This window comes from Aulostomus chinensis, chromosome 17, assembly GCF_037954235.1.
Source record: "Aulostomus chinensis isolate RoL2024-O1b breed Wild chromosome 17, RoL_Achi_v1.0, whole genome shotgun sequence".
Taxonomy (NCBI): Eukaryota; Metazoa; Chordata; class Actinopteri; order Syngnathiformes; family Aulostomidae; genus Aulostomus; species Aulostomus chinensis.
The window spans coordinates 4,440,710-4,458,189 of NC_141336.1; the positions used below are offsets into that span (position 1 = coordinate 4,440,710).

Genomic DNA, 17,480 nt, shown 5'->3' on the forward strand with positions numbered 1-17,480 from the left:
TAAATATTCTAATGTTGTCTCCTTACACTCTTTCCCGTAGGTACTTTTTGAGGTTAACACTGATATTTCACATTTCTGTTGTTCAAAAGGAGGAAGATCTCTTTGTTCCAGAGATGAGGGACCAAGGAAAAACAAAGAGGCGAGGTGATAATCGTATTTCATGGCCTAAGTTTCCATCCTTTGGCAAAGGAGGAAAGTCACGTTTTACACGTTCTCACAGTACTTCAGAGGCTGATGATCAGAGAAAGCTGGAGCTGAGCCCCACCACAAGTGACACAGAGTCACCAATAAAATCTCAAGATGCCCTCAAAGGCAAGAAGAGGAATAAAATGAAGCTCTCTGCTCTGACCAAACGAGGCCGTATAAGTTCATCTGAAGACCAGGACACAGACGCACCAACAACTGGGCAAAGTGGTGCTGACATTCTCCAAACACAAGAAGAATCAGACCTGCTTTCACCTGAGTGCCTTGAAAGCCCCTTGGAAAAAACACCTCAAGTCAATGTTGCACAGGCTCTGGCAGATGTGGGAGATTCAGATGTAAGACTGACTGAACCTGTTCAACACAAGGTGGAACTCATCTCTATAGACAGTACTTTGAAAACAGCAGATGTCACTGTGGCTCCAGCAGGCGAAGAAAGCCCCTCTGGTAAGAAAAAGAAGAAAGAAAAGTCTGAATTAAAAATGAAAATTCTTGGGAAGGACAAATCACACAAAAAAGATGAAAAAGCAAAATCCTCACCAAAAAGGTTAAAGACACTGGGGGCAAGTATTGAAGTTGCGGATCAACCTGGAACTGAAAAATCTGATGTCATTCAACAACAAAAACTTGATGAATCCAATGTTGAACTTCTAGAAAAGACTCAACAGAAAGGAAAAGAAAAAATAAAGAAAGGCAAGGACATTAAACAAAAACAAGAAACGAAGACAGGTGCAATATTCAAACTGCCCAAAGTTGTCTTGAGTGACATTGCTACTGAGGAAACTACAGAAAGTATAAAAGAAGACCCTTATGACAGACTGTCAAAGAGAACACAGCTTCCTAAACGTGAAGACATTGAAATTCCAGGAATGGAGGATGTGTCTAAGAGAACCACAGCCAAAAGACTTAAAGAGCCTAAAGCTATTCTCTCAGGACGTCATGAAGAGGTTTTGGAAACTGTACAACAGTCAATTGATGTTGACAGTGTGAAAGAGGCAGTTTCAAAATTACCTGGATTTAAGTTACCTAAGGTTGATATGGCTGGAGTACCAATTCCCGAAGAAATAACTGTAATCGATGCAAACGCACAAAGAATATCACTGAAAACACCTACTAAAGTAGTAGACACCAAGATAAAACATGAGGCACATTTCACTACATTTGATGTTACTGCCTCTCCAGAAATCTCCAAGACTTCAGTCAAACTGCCAAAGATCAAACACACCGACTTGACTTCAGAGGAAGTCATAACTGTGACCAAGGTGAATATTAAGAAACCTAAAATTGAATATAAAGCGATGCAACAACAAAGCGGCCAAGAGATAAAAACTGACTTCAACAGAGACTTCGAAGAGAGAACAGAGGAGGAGACCATGCTTAAGGCACAACAAAATGAGAAAACACCAGAAGAATCGGATAAGAAATCAAAAAAATCAAAGATAGTAATGCCTAGCTTTGAGGTTGCAGCACCAGACATAAGAATCCCTGACATTGAAATGGATTTCCTAAAACAAAATATCTCCGAGCAAAAAAGTGATAAGATAAAAGGGGAGAAGACTATATTCCTACAACAAAAAGAATCCAAGACTGGAGAAGTTGTATCAGATGCCAAGATATCTCAACTGGACTCCTCAGCAGTGACAGTTGAAGGTGAACTTGAAGCTGCTAGTGATGACATTGAATATATCGACTCTGTAGGTGGTTCTCCAACCAAGAGGAATGGTAGCATTAGGTTCACAAATTTTGGTGTTAAAATTGATGCTGAAAAGCCAAAGGTGAAAGGACCTAAGTTTGATTTAAGCCTGTCAAAGAAAGGTGTAGATGTTACAAAACCAGAAGCTAAAGTTGAGGTGAAACTCCCAGAAGGCCACATTGGAGATATTTGTGTTTCAGAGACAAAAGTTGAAGTGCAAAAACCTACAATGACAATCAAACCTCTGCAGACTGAAAGTGGACTGGATGGACAAAGAAGCAAGTTTAAGATGCCAAAGCTAGGAATCACAATGCCAAAAGTCAAAGGGCCTGAAATTGACATGAGCATATCAAAGAAAGATGAAGATATGACAATGCCAGATGGTAAAACCGAAATCAAATACCCTGATGTAGAGCTAAAAGAGCCGTCGACAGAGGGGGAAACAAAAGTGCCTGAAATTAAAGGTACAGGAAAGGATGAAGGGTCACCAACAAAATTTAAGATGCCTTCATTTAAAATGCCAAATTTTGGAGGTAGAAACGTCACTGCTGGAGTGTCTGGTCTGGAAAAAGATACACAACTCAAAGGATCTTCCATTAACATTCCAGAAGGGGAACCTGCCATCTACACTGATGTTGCAGGGTCATCCACTGATATGAAAATTTCAGGAACTGAACAAGAAGGAAAAGGAAGCAAGTTTAAAATGCCACATCTTGGTTTTACAACACCTAAAATAGATTTAAGCATATCAAAGAAAGATGTGGACATCACACAATCAGAGGCCGAGGCTAAGATGACTCTCCCAAAAGTCAGTCTTGGTAAAGCAGATGTATCTTTTGCAGGGGAAAAAATGGAAGTTACAACAACTGAATTAGAAGTGAAACCTCAGCACACTGAATTTGACACTGATGGGAAAGGAAGCAAATTTCAAATACCCAGTTTGGGAATGTCAATGCCAAAAATAAAAGGACCTGAAATCCATTTTGGTTTGTCAAAAAAAGATGCAGATGTCATACTACCAGGGGCTAAAGCTGAGGTCAAACTCCCTGAAGTTGAAGTTAAAGATTCCTCTGCTGAAGTGGAACTTAAATCTCCAGATAAAAAAATTGCTGCAGATGGATCCCCAACCAAATTTAAGTTACCAACATTCAAACTCCCAAAATTTGGAGTTAGTTCTCCAAATGTTTCTGCAGAAGTGCCTGAATTTGACAAAGACATACACATTGATGGTGCTGACATGAATATTCCTGAAGCAGAGTCTGTGGCTAACATTTCTACACCCGGCATTGACATTAAAGTTCCTTCAATAGAAGTGAAAACGACAGGAGCAGAACATGATGGAAGGGGAAGCAAGTTCAAAATGCCCCATTTAGGTTTCTCAAAAATGCCAAAAATGAAAGGAACAGCAACTGATGATGTTTCAATTCATGAGGCTGGTGTTGAGATAGACAAACCTGAACTAAAAGCACAGGCTTTGCAAACAGAAGGACACAAGTTCAAAATTACACTTCCAGAGACAAAATCTGACATCAAACTTCCTGATGCCTCTAAAACTAATGTAACTCTTGGGAAAGCGAAAGCTTGGATTCAAGAGGGAGAAACGGACAAACCAGAACTAGAGATTAAAACAGTGCATACTGAAATTGAACTTGAGGGACAAGGAGGAAAGTTCAAAATGCCAAGGTTTGGACTGTCCATGCCAAAAGTAAAAGGACCTGAAATACATCTCGGGATAGCAAAGAAAGACACAGATGTCATGCAACCAGATTCCAAAGCAGACGTCCACCTCCCTAATGTTGAACTAAAAGAATCCACTGCTAAAGTGGAAGTTAAAGCTCCTGAGATTGAAACTGCAACTAAAAATAAAGAAGGCTCACCATCAAAATTTAAAATGCCAACTTTACCTAATCTCAGTTTTGCTATGCCTAAAGTCAAAGGGCCAGAAAGTGATTCAAGCGTATCAAAGAAAAATGTAGATGTCACTCTCCCAGACACTGAAGTGCAACTGCCAGATGTTAAAATAAAAGAACCATCTGCTAAAGTGGAAGTTACAGCTCCTGAGATTGAAGTGGCAGCGAAAGATACAGAAGGGTCTCCTTCAAAGCTTAAAATGCCAAATATACCAAAATTTAGTTTCTCTCTGCCTAAAGTAAAAGGGCCTGAAGTTGATTTGAGTTTAACAAAGAAAGATATATTACCAGAAGCTACGGCTGAAATAAAACTCCCAGAAGCCCCTAAAATGGATGTTGATGGAAAAGCAGAAGTTGTGAAACCAGAGGCTAGTTTGGAAGTTAAAAAACCTGAACTGGAAACAAAACCTCTGCAGATGGATGTTCAACTTGAGGGACAGGGAAAAAGATTCAAAATGCCAAAGTTTGGAATCACTATGCCAAAGGTAACAGGACCTAAAATTGATATAGGTTTACCAAAGAAAGATGGAGACATGACACTTCCAGAAGCCAAAGCTGGAGTACAACTTCCTGAAGAAGAAATTAAAGCACCATCTGTTAAAGTGGAAATGAAATCTCCTGAGATCAAGGTTGGGGCAAAGGATACAGAAGGATCACCATCAAAATTCAAGATGCCAACATTCAAATTGCCAAAATTTGGAAGCAGTTCACCAAGTGCCACTGCAGACAAAGATGCCAAAATTGATGGAGTTGAAACACAAATTCCTGAGGAGGTTCTTGCAATCAGCATCGCAGCACCCAGCACTGAGACTGACCACCCATCCATTGATATAACAACTACAGGTGTGGAACATGAGGGCAGACGAAGCAAGTTTAAACTGCCCAGTCTTGGTTTCTCTGTGGCTCAAGTCAAAGGGCCTGATATTGATTTAAGCTTATCAAAGAAAGATGTAGATGAGAAACTGCCAAAAGCCAAAACAGAAGTTCAACTCCCTGATGTGGAACTAAAAGATCCTTCAGCCAAAATGGAAATTACAAGTCCTGGAATTGAAGTTGAAACAAGTAATGTTGATGGATCACCATCAAAATTTAAATTGCCAACATTCAAATTACCCAAATTTGGAACTTCTACTCAACAGGTCAGTGTGAAATTAACTGATATGGACAAAGACATTAAACTTCAAGGACCGGATGTAAAATTACCAGAAGCAAAAGTTGACATCAAACTTCCTGATGTTGAAATCAAAGAAGATATGGGTACAGTTTCTGGACCACATACACCGATGCCAGAGGGAGATACCAAGTTGAAAAGACCAAGCTGGGCAATGCCAAGGTTTTCAATTTCAAAGGGAAGCGTTAAGACCCTTGACTCTGATGTCAATCTTGATGTCCCACAAGTTGATGCTAAAATATCAGAGGCAACAATAGACGTACACCTTCCAGATTATGAGATGGGAGACTCATCTAGTATCTCAATGGAGGGAGCTACTGCCACAGACCTTGATGCCAAATTGAAAAAGCCTAGATTTTCATTACCCACATTTTCATTTTCAAAACAAAGTGCAAAAGCATCTGAAGTTGACGTCAGCCTGCCAGATGCAGATGTTTCTATTCCAGAAGAGAATGCAGAGGTCACACAACCTAAAGTGGAAATGAAGCTGCCAAAAGTCGATGCAGAATTAGATGGGAAGGAAAGCAAGTTTAAAATGCCAAAGTTTGGCATCTCAATGCCAAAAATAAAAGGGCATGAGATAGATTTAACCTTATCAAAGAAAGATGGAGATGTGACAATCCCAGAAGCTGATGTGCAACTCCCAGATGTTAAAATGAAACAACAGACTGCGAAAGTGGAAGTTAAAGCTCCTGAGATTGAAGATGCAGCTAAAGATACAGAAGGATCACCTTCAAAACTTAAAATGCCAAATTTACCAAGATTTAGTTTCTCTTTGCCTAAAGTAAAAGGGCCCGAAATTGATTTAAGTTTGTCAACAAAAGATGCAGATATTACCTTACCAGAAGTAGATGTGAAAATCCCAGAAGCCTCAAAAGTAGATGTTGGTGGTGGAAAAGCTGAATTTAGGATACCAGAGACTACAATGGAATTTCAAAAACATGGAATGGAAACTAAACCTTTGCAGATGGAGGTTGAACTTGAAGGACAAGGGAAAACATTCAAAATGCCAAAGTTTGGTATCAGTATGCCAAAAGTAACAGGGCCTAAAATTGATATAGGTTTACCAAAGAAAGATGGAGACATGACACTGCCAGAAGCCAAAGCTGGAGTGAAACTTCCTGAAGAAGAAATTAAAGCACCTTCTGTTAAAGTGGAAATGAAATCTCCTGAGATCAAGGTTGGGGCAAAGGATACAGAAGGCTCACCATCAAAATTCAAGATGCCAACATTCAAATTGCCAAAATTTGGAAGTGGATCTCCAAGTGCCACTGCAGAGGTACCAGATGTAGACAAAGATGCCAAAATAGATCAACAAGAAATTAAAATTCCTGAAGAAGTTCTTACAGTTAGCATTGCAGCACCCAGCACTGACACTGACCACCCATCCATTGATATAACAACTACAGAAGTTGAACATGGGAGAAGAGGAAGCAAGTTTAAACTGCCCAGTCTTGGCTTCTCTGTGGCTCAAGTCAAAGGACCTGGCATTGATTTAAGCTTATCAAAGAAAGATGTAGATGAGAATCTGCAAAAAGCAAAAGCTGATATTCAACTCCCTGATGTGGAACTAAAAGAATCTTCTGCCGAAGTGGAAATTACAAGTCCTGAAATCAAAGCTCAAATCAGTGATGTTGAAGGATCGTCAAAATTTAAAATGCCAACATTTAAATTACCCAAATTTGGAGTTGCCACTCCACAGGTCAGTGTGGAAGTACCTGATATGGACAAAGATATCAAGGTTGGTGATGCAGATGGGAAATTACCAGAAGCAAAAGTTGAAGTTAACCTTCCTTGTGTTGAAATCAAAGGGCATGCTAGTTCAATTTCAGGACCAGAGGGTGATGCCAAGCAGAGACGACCAAGTTGGGCAATGCCAAGATTTTCACTTTCAAAGGGAAGTGTCAAGACCCTTGACTCTGATGTCAATGTTGTTCCACAAGTTGATGTTACAATACCAGAAGCAAAAACAGATGTACAACTTCCAGATATTGACATCAAAGACTCCTCCAGCATTTCAACTGAGGGGGCTCCTCACACAGACCTTGATGCCAAATTACAAAAGCCAAGGTTTTCATTACCCAGATTTTCATTTTCCAAGCCAAGTACAAAAGTCACAGAAGTTAATGCGAGCCTTCAAGAAGTTGATGTTTCTATTCCAGAAGTAAATGTGGAAGTCATACAACCTCAAGTAGATCTTAAGCTACTGGAGGGTGACGCACAATTAGATGGGCAGGAAAGCAAGTTCAAAATACCAAAGTTTGGAATCACAATGCCAAAAGTAAAAGGGCCTGACATTGACTTGGGGATTACAGAGAAAAAGGTAGATTTGTCCCAACCAAAAGCCAAAGCTGAAGTTAACCTGCCTGATGTTGAACTTAAAGAACATACTGCCAATGTGGAAATTAAAGCACCTGAGATTGAAGGACTTGTGATTGAGCAACATTCTGGTGTTGAGGTTGATGCAAAACTGAAAAAGCCAAGGTTTTCATTGCCCCGATTTTCTATTTCAAAACAAGGTGCTAGGGCCCCAGAATTTGATGTTAGTCGTCAGGATCAGAATGTTGTGGTTCCTGTAGGAGCATTGGAAGTAAAGGGAGAGGGAGTGGATATTACACAACCAAAAGGTGAAGAGGAAATAGAAGGACAAGGAAAAAAATTTAAATTGCCAAAGTTTGGAACAGCAATCCCAAAGGTAACAGGACCTGAAATTGATGTAAGAATACCAAAGAGAGATGGAGATGTGTCACTACCAGAAGCAAAAGTTGCAGTCGAACTCCCTGACGATGAACTAAAAGGGCCTTCTGTTAAAGTGGAAATGAAATCTCCTGAGATCAAAGTTGGGACAAAGGATACAGAAGGATCACCATCAAAATTTAAAATGCCGACATTAAAATTACCTAACTTTGGAGGTGGTTCTCTAAGTGCCACTGCAGAGGTACCTGATGTAGACAAAGATGTCAAAATTGATGGAGGTGACATCAAATTTCCAGAAGAAGTTCTTGCAATTAGTATAGCAGCACCCAGCATTGACACTGACCTACCATCAATAGATGTAACAACTAAAGGATCTGAACATGAGAGAAGAGGAAGCAAGTTCAAACTGCCCAGTCTTGGCTTCTCTGTGCCTCAAGTCAAAGGGCCTGAATTTGACTTAACCTTATCCAAGAAAGATGTAGATGAGAATCTACAAAAAACAAAAGCTGAAATTCAAGTCCCAGATGTGGAACTAAAAGAATCTTCTGCCAAATTGGAAATTGAAGGCCCTGGAATTGAAATTTCATCGAGCAATGCTGAAGGATCACCATCAAAATTTAAAATGCCAACATTCAACCTGCCCAAATTTGGAGCTGCTACTCCACAGGTCAGTGTGGAAGTACCTGGTATAGACAAAGATATAAAAGTGGATGGAACAGATACAAAATTGCCAGAAGCAAAAATCGAGGTCAAACTTCCTGATGCTGATAAAGAGGATACGGGTTCAATTTCAGGACAGCAGGCACCAATACCAGAAGGTAATATCAAGCTGAAACGGCCAAGCTGGGCAATGCCAAGATTTTCAATTTCAAAGGGAAGCGTTAAGACCCTTGACACCGATGTCAGTGTTGATGTACCAAAAGTGAATGTTACATGTCAGGAGACAAAAATAGATGCACAACTTCCAGATATGACCATTAAAGACTCCTCCAGTATCTCAGTGGAGGGGGCTCCCGTTACAGACCTTGATGCCAAATTGAAAAAGCCAAGATTTTCATTACCCACATTTTCATTTTCAAAACAAAGTGCAAAAGCACCTGAAGTTGATGTTGGCATCCCAGATGTTGATAGTTCTAGTATGGAAGGAAATGTGGAGGTCAAACAACCTAAAGTGGAGACTTACCTTCCAGGCGGTGATGGAGAAATAGATGGGCAGGAAAGCAAGTTAAAAATGCCGAAGTTTGGCATCTCAATGCCCAAAATCAAAGGACCGGAAATTGATTTGAGCTTATCAAAGAAAGATGATGTTAAACTACCAGAAACGGAAGTTCAGCTCCCAGATGTTAAGATGAAACAACTGACGGCTAAAGTGGAAATAAAAGCTCCAGAGATTGAAACGCAAACAAGTGATGTTGATGGCTCACCATCAAAATTTAAATTGCCAACAATTAAATTACCCAAATTTGGAACTGTTACTCAACAGGTCAATGTGGAAGTTCCTGATATGGACAAAGACATTAAACTTCAAGGAGCCGATGTAAAATTGCCAGAAGCAAAAGCAGAAGTCAAACTTCTTGATGTTGAAATCAAAGAGGATATGGGTTCAGTTTCAGGACCACATACACCAATGCCAGAGGGTGATGCCAAGTTGAAACGACCAAGCTGGGCAATGCCAAGATTTTCAATTTCAAAGGGAAGCGTTAAGACCCTTGACTCTGATGTCAAGCTCGATGTCCCACAAGTTGACGTTACAAAACCAGAGACCAAAACAGATGAACACCTCCCAGATGTTGACATCAATAAATCCCCCAGTATCTCAATGGAGGGGGCTCCTGCAACAGTTCTTGATGCCAAATTGAGAAAGCCAAGATTTTCATTACCCACCTTTTCTTTTTCAAAAACTGCAAAAGCAACTGAAGTTGATGTCAGTCTCCCAGATATGGATGTTTCTATTCCACAACAACCGAAAGTGGAGCTTAAGCTGGCTGAAGGTGAGGAACAATTAGATGGGCAGGAGAGCAAGTTTAAAATGCCAAAGTTTGGCATCTCAATGCCACAAATAAAAGGGCCTGATATTGATTTAAAATTATCAAAGAAAGATGGAAATGTCACACTGCAGGAAGCTGAAGTTCAACTCTTAGATGATAAAATGAAACAGCAGTCTGCCAAAGTGGAAGTTAAAGCTCCTCAAATAGAAGTGGCAACTAAAGATACCAAAGGATCACCATCAAAACTTAAAATGCCCACAGTGGCAATACCTAAATTTGGAACTGCTACTCCAAAAGTCAGTGTGAAATTACCTGATACTGAAAAAGACTTAAACGTGGATGGAGCAGATGTAAAAATACCAGAAGGGAAAATTGAAGTCAAACTTCCTCATGTTGAATTCAAGGAGGATAAGGGTGCAATGTCTGGACCTAAGGCACCAGTGACAGAGGGTGATGCCAAGTTGAAACGGCCAAGCTGGGCAATGCCAAGATTTTCAATTTCAAAGGGAAGCGTTAAGACCCTTGATTCTGATGTCAATCTGGATGTCCCACAAGTTGATGTTACATTACCAGAGGCCAAACTAGATGCACAACTTCCAGATACTGACATCAAAAAATCCCCAAGTATCTCAATGGAGGGGGCTCCTGATACAGGCCTTGATGCCAGATTGAAAAAGCCAAGATTTTCATTACCCACTTTTTCATTTTCAAAACAAAGTGCAAAAGCACCTGAAGTTGATGTCAGTCTTCCAGATGTAGATGTTTCTATAACAGAACAACCTACAGCGGAGGTGAAGCTGTCAGGATGTGAGATTGAACTAGATGGACAGGAGAGCAAGTTTAAAATGCCAAAGTTTGGGGTTTCAATGCCCAAAGTCAAAGGCACTGAGATTGATTTATCAAAGAAAGATGTCCCAATATCAGAAACTAAAGCAGATGTCAAACTTCCAGATGTTGAGGTCAAACAATCTTCTGAGGCTGTTTCGATGGAAGAGCCACCCACTCCTGAACATGATGTGAACTTCAGAAAAGGAAAATTTTCTCTACCCAGATTTTCTTTTTCAAGGGCAAGTGTTAAAGGACCCGAAGTTGGTGCTGACCTGTCATATGGTGACTTACATGCACCACAGGATGTACAAATCATGCTGCCAGAGGTTAAAGAAGAGGTCAAGCTCCCTGAAGTCAAACAGCATTCAGAGTCTGTTTCAGTGGAAGAGTCATCCACTCCAGAACTTGATGTGAACTTGAAAAAAGCAAGATTTTCATTACCTAGATTTTCGTTTTCAAAGGCAGTTAGTCCCGAGCATGTACATGTTGATTTACATGCATCGCCAGATGTAGATGTCACATTGCCAGAAGCTGAAGCTGAGATTAAACTCCCTGAGGTTGAAGTCAAAGGACAATCAGAGGCTGTTTCAATGGAAGAGCCACTCAGTCCAGAACTTGATGTGTACCTAAAGAAAACAAGATTTTCACTACCTAGATTTTCTTTTTCAAAGGCAAGCACCAAGGGACCTGAAGGTAGTCCTGAACGTTCACATGCTGATTTAAATGTTTTGCCAGAAGTAGATGTGACACTGCCAGATGTTAAAGAAGAGGTCAATCTCCCTGAGGTTGAAGTCAAAGGACAATCAGAGGCTGTTTCAATGGAAGAGCCACTCAGTCCAGAACTTGATGTGTACCTAAAGAAAACAAGATTTTCACTACCCAGATTTTCGTTTTCAAAGGCAGTTAGTCCTGACCATCCACCTGTTGATTTACATGCATCATCAGGTGTAGATGTGACACTGCCAGATGTTAAAGAAGAGGTCAATCTCCCCAAGGTTGAAGTCAAAGGACAATCGGAGGCTGTTTCAATGGAGGAGCTACCCACTCCAGAACTCGATGTGTACCTAAAGAAAACAAGATTTTCACTACCCAGATTTTCGTTTTCAAAGGCAGTTAGTCCTGACCATCCACCTGTTGATTTACGTACATCACCAGATGTAGATGTGACATTGCCAGATGTTAAAGAAGAGGTTGCTCTCCCTGAAGTTGAAGTCAAAGGACCTGCAGAGGCTGTTTCAAAGGAGGAGCCATCCACCCCAGAACTTGATGTGAACTTGAGAAAATCAAAATTTTCACTACCCAGATTTTCATTTTCAAAGCCAGTTAGTCCTGACCATCCACCTGTTGATTTACATGCATCATCAGGTGTAGATGTGACACTGCCAGAAGTTAAAGCAGAGGTTAAAACCCCTGAAGTTGAAGTCAAAGGACAACCACAGGCTGTACCAATGGAAGAGCCACAAACTCCAGAACTTGATGTGAACTTGAGAAAAACAAGATTTTCACTACCTAGATTTTCATTCTCAAAGGCAGTTAGTCCTGACCGTTCACATGTTGATTTACATGCATCACCAGGTGTAGATGTGACACTGCCAGAGCTTAAAGCAGAGGTTGAACCCCCTGAAGGTGGAGCCAAAGGACAAACAGAGGCTGTTTCAAAGGAGGAGCCATCCACTCCAGAACTTGATGTGAGCTTGAGAAAAACAAGATTTTCACTACCCAGATTTTCATTTTCAAAGCCAGTTAGTCCTGAACGTTCACATGTTGATTTACATGCATCACCAGATGGGCTGGTAGCACTGCCAGTCATCAAAGAAACTTCGATGAGTGTGGAAATAAAAGCTACTGAGACAGAAACTATGTCTGAAACACCAAAGATGGAGCCTAATGGTGAGGGTCAGGTTTCTCCAAGTAAATTCAAACTAACATCATTTAAAATGCCAAGGCTAAGTTTTTCAAGAGCAAAACCAGAAGATGAATATGTCTCTGCTCACCCTGAATGTAAAGACAATCAACGCGAGCTGGAGGATGAGCTCAAAGGAGAGAGCAAATCACCACAATCAGCTTTGAAATCATTTGGAGATATCGTGTCAAAAAGAGATAAAGGGGGAGAACATACTGAAACATCAAAGGAATTTCATGACACAGATGCACGTCAAAAGCAGTCAGAGGAAAAGGAAATGGAACAAATGATCAAGCAGGAAGCTATCAAAAGTCCTGAAAAGACAGGCTGGTTTAAATTCCCCAAATTTGGACTGTCCTCCCCATCGGAAAAGGAATCAAGCCCTACACTTTCAGTGCAGTCATCTGATGCCTTTGCTGACATTAGCTCTACAGTCACAAGCGAGCATGCTGGCCTGTCCTTATCTTCTCCAACCAAGGTGACTGTCAAATATTCGGATCCTAACACTTCTTCAGGGCTTGGAGAGATGCACAGCAACATCATCACTTCCACCACAAGGTCAGAGCTGATAACAGTCGAGCCCAACTTGCCTGAGAAAATCACCATTATATCATCCGGAGCATCATCCTCATCTGAGGACACACTCAGATTGGAATCTCGAAAAATCCATGTGGTTTCGTCAAATATACAAGCAACTCCGGAAGCACAGCATGCAAGGGTTCTAACAGCTGTTCAGGTCCAGTCAGAGGGAAGCATCCCCTCGGCAGCAGAGGCTAGTGGGAAGAGAACGTTCTTCAAAAAACGTGTAGTTAAAGAAACATCGGGTGAAAGCAAAGAAACCATTGTAATAACCAAAGAAATTACACATGTATTTGACTCTACTGAGCCCATCTCAGATGAAACAGCTTCATCCATTCAAAGACTGAGAGACACTGTTCACACTGAGAAAATGAGATTTTTTGACGGGGCAAAGAAATGAAATTCATCCATGTAAAGGACATGTAAGTATTTGATTACTCACTGCCTGGCATAAACGGCAGCTGGGGACCGAATTTCACTGTCAGAAGGACAGTAAGATCGAAAATAATTGGCAACTTAAACTGTGCAGATTTTACTTAATAGTCGCAGGAAAGAACTTGTGAATGTTTAGATGAGATCAGACTTTTAATCTCTGATTGCATGTCCTTGAACTTTAAAAAGATTGATTGATGTCACTCTGAAAATATGATCACAATGTTAATAAGCTGTGCAACCAAGTGCCCTAACCTCAAATGACAGGGCTTCACCAAATATCCTTGCTTATGGTGCAGAAAAAATAAGCCATGTCTTTAAGGAGCACATTAACTTTTGGGATATGTGCTTATTGTCTGTCTTCAGCAGAGCCAGACAAGAAGATAGATAACCTTCTCTGTGCGGCATTGGGGAGCCCACACCCACAGAGACCAGCTTACTGCTAATTGGCTTAGTGTAGTGAATGGCAGTGGGTGAACAGGTTAGCACATCTTCATCAAAAGTCATCAAATATCCATTTATCCATCCATCCTCCTGTTAAGGGTTGCAGGGGGGTGGAGCCTATCCCAGCAGCTTTCAGGCGAGAGGTGGGGTTCACCCTGGACAGGTCGCCAGTCCATCACAGGGCCAACACATAGAGACAGACAACCATTGGCTCTCCCAGTCACACCTACGGTCAGTTTAGAGTCTGGATTAACCTGGTCCCCTCTTGATGTCTTTGGACTGTGGGAGGAAGCAGGAGTACCAGAGAGAACCCAGCAGGAACAGGGAGAACATGGAGACTCCACACAGAGAGATCCCGGGCTCCAGCCGGGGCTCGAACCAAGAACCTTCTTGCTGTCAGACCACCACTGTGCCGCCCTCAACAAATATCCTTTTTTTCCAAAATGGTCTTTGCCTGCATTAATATCATTAGAGTTGTATATAACATTCATTACACCGAAATTTTGGAATGGGACACAAAGCCAGAGCTACTTTCTTAACAGAGAGCAGTGATTTGAGGCAACACATCAAAGCCCCATTGAAACTTTTGCCAACGAGACCAAACATTTGCTGATGACTAGAAAAGCAACTGCTGCTGTGAATCACGGGCGACTTTGTAAGACTGAACCTGACCTACTTGATGACTTTTGACAGGGGTATACTCTATAACACTCTCACATAAAACCATTCATTATGCTAAGCCAACTAGCAGTCAGCAGGTTTCTGTGGGTCTCAGCTCCTGAATGCAGCACAGAGGAGAGAAGGGTATGTATGTTGGGGGGGGGGGGGGGGGGGTGGACAATTTCCCTAAAAGTTGGAGCGCTCCTTTTGCAACGTTGTACAATACTGAAACCAGTTAACTGTGCTCTTACAGTATGATAATCACCAGTGCTTTAAATTGAAAAATACTGCAAACATCTACATTGTTGACATTCCAAAATGTTTACAATTATTTAACAAAGAAGACAGCAGAGAATATATAGCGCAGTGTATGGAAGACAAATGTATATGTACATGTACCACCAAACTACTCTTGTTGCTGAAGTTAAAGTGTAAAGAAACAATAGTAATGCAAAGCTGAAGCGAAACCTTTATGAATAAAAATAACAAGTGTATTTCTGTAATTGTATTTTTATTAATATTTTGCTTATAAGCTGATATAGACGGTAAGCGACAGTAAATATCTATCAATAGTATGTTCACACTATAAAATGTGAATGTTCAACTGGTGGTGTAAATAGCTCTCAATGCCCTCAGATTTTTATTTCATTACTGCTCTGTTTGTATTCTGACTCTTCGGTAGGCTTCAACTCCAAATGTTTGCAAACGTATACGCAATAAATGAATAAATAACATGAAATGGCAAACTGCATGATTTGTTCATTCTGTATCGGCTAGAACAGTGATTTCTGAAGTGCGGGCTGATAAAGTTAATTTGCAATACATATTTATGGAAGTTTTAAATTTCAAATTTTGCAAATACGTTTGAAGTTGCCATGAAACATCATTTTGTTTCTTAAATCACGTGAATACGACGGTAAGACATTGTGAAACGGCATGTACTGAGTGCGTTTTAGGATCCGTGTCAAAGAGCCAGGACAAGGCCTGACGATTCTGTAAATGCAAATTCTTACATTTTTTTTGCTATGAAAGTGTTACATTCATTCAAATTAAAAAATTTATTCAAAATATATCAATGAAATCAGGCACCACCACTCTGTTATACAGGTCAGAGGATTAGAATTCATAAAATACCAAAAAAACACAACCTTCTTTAAAATTTCACGGAAGCGCACTTTGAGAATTGAAGTTGTCTTTTCAAGGTGGATTTATTGTCATGTTTTTGTTAACTTTGTAATATCGTTTGTTTTGTTTTTTTTAGTAGTACTTCGTTTCTATACTGAAAAAAATACTCTCTCTTGCCAAAGAGAACTTCAACTTGAAAACCTTGTTCCACCCGTTAGAGGGCGCTAACGGCACATCCAGGGGTGGACAAACACTGAGCTGGAGGAATGGCGGTGTTCAGTCTGTCCAGAAAAATTGACCAAAAAATGTTTTAAACTCGGCTTTTTTTTCCAGATATATTTGACTGAAACTGAGAATATTCAAAGAGACTAAATTGAGATTAATACGAACAGAGATTGATCGATTTATGATGCATTGTAGGCTAATGACTAAAACCAAAACATGTCAAAATCAGCCATCTAAAAAGCTGACACACACTCAGGGTCATCACAAAGAAATCAGTGCCAACTTTAAAAACTAGACTACAAGTAAAGCAACCTCATATTTTCACAGCTTTCATTTTACACCACTGAAAAACACTGCCTTTTCCACTGCAGCCACTTTGACATGAAACTGTTTGGAAGGCGTAATTGTTGAAAATGAATTATGTCTCTTTTCTATTTCATGAGTCTGAGCCATCCAATTGAGCAGCATTTATAATAGCAGGACCCTGGCTGCCTAAATGGAACATTACCATGATTAATTACGACACATTAACCCTGCAATGACAGGTTAAAATGGCCGCTTTGAAAAGGTCTGTGGTACAAATGGTTAAATCAATTATTGCCCCATTCTATTTATTGTCACAGCCATTTAAGGGAGCAAGCATGCACTATGTTGAGCCTCAGGCCCACCAAAATGGAACAGGGCCTTAATTTATGAAATGAATCACACTTGTGTTTATGTTATTTTGTCAAAATGGCTGTCATTGTCAAGTTCATGATGTTACACTTAATAAAAATGCAGAACCCTCACTGTTGTGGGGACTTAAACAAAACCAGGATGGAACAAGACTTAAATTACAAACTGAGGCGAATTTGCCCATCAATGATCAAACCACATTCTTAAATTATATTTATACCGACTGCAAACCAGGTGGTAATACTTCACAAAGTCCTTTTCAACTGTATAGCTCCAGTTCTGTATTTGCACACTAGAGGGAGACACAGCTCACAGATGCACGTTTACGACCACTATTGTTCGGCAGGTAGCCCACACCTGCCGAAAAGCTAAATTTGCGAATGGCTTCTTTACCAGCGAGGCGAGGCGGCTAACTAGGTTGTTGTTCTGTTTGCAAGCTATCAGCGGAAACCCTCATTGATTCTGTTCAAACACTGTGGCGTCAAACATCAAACAGACCCGCACACACACGTCACAAGGGTCAAGTGGGCCAAAACAGTCGTACGACGTGAAAAGTTACCTGACTGTTAGGCGTTGTGAACGTCAGCACTGTCAAACTTGTCAGCGGCTCGTTCGTGTCGCTCCTGATCAGGTGCTGCCTTCAGGTGCTCATCTTGAAGGACGACGTGAGAGCTGTACTTAGTATAGGATAATTTCATTTAATTAATATGAGCGCTGAGATGTCTATTGTGTGGGCGCTGTTTCAGAGAGTACAACATGAAAAAGACATAAAACATAAACCCTAATTACAATTAGGTCCAGGACACAAAACATATTGCTTATGAAAACTCCGGGCATTACCTTTAATGGAAAAGTGGGTGGCCAAAATGTATGTCGAACAATCACCCTGAACAGATTTTATTCTAACACATTTGCATTTATTTTTCGAAGTTGTTCTACAAAGATGAAC

General features: G+C 40.5%; 1 protein-coding gene and 1 long non-coding RNA gene across 3 annotated transcripts in view; one reads left to right on the forward strand and one right to left on the reverse strand.

Moving 5' to 3' along the window:
• Nucleotides 1–14,655, forward strand: part of LOC147246066 (protein AHNAK2) — a 25,836-nt gene extending 11,181 nt beyond the window's left edge. For both annotated transcript variants that reach the window (XM_086182567.1, XM_086182568.1), the window contains one exon: nt 90–14,655. In XM_086182567.1, coding sequence (XP_086038693.1) covers nt 90–13,370 — 13,281 coding nt within the window. In that variant the 3' untranslated portion in view covers nt 13,371–14,655. The remainder of the gene's footprint in view (nt 1–89) is intronic.
• Nucleotides 1–17,112, reverse strand: part of LOC147246067 (uncharacterized) — a 27,934-nt gene extending 10,822 nt beyond the window's left edge. The window contains exon 1 of the long non-coding RNA XR_015109754.1: nt 17,091–17,112. This is a non-coding gene — a long non-coding RNA (uncharacterized LOC147246067). The remainder of the gene's footprint in view (nt 1–17,090) is intronic.
• Between the last annotated feature and the right edge of the window lie 368 nt (nt 17,113–17,480).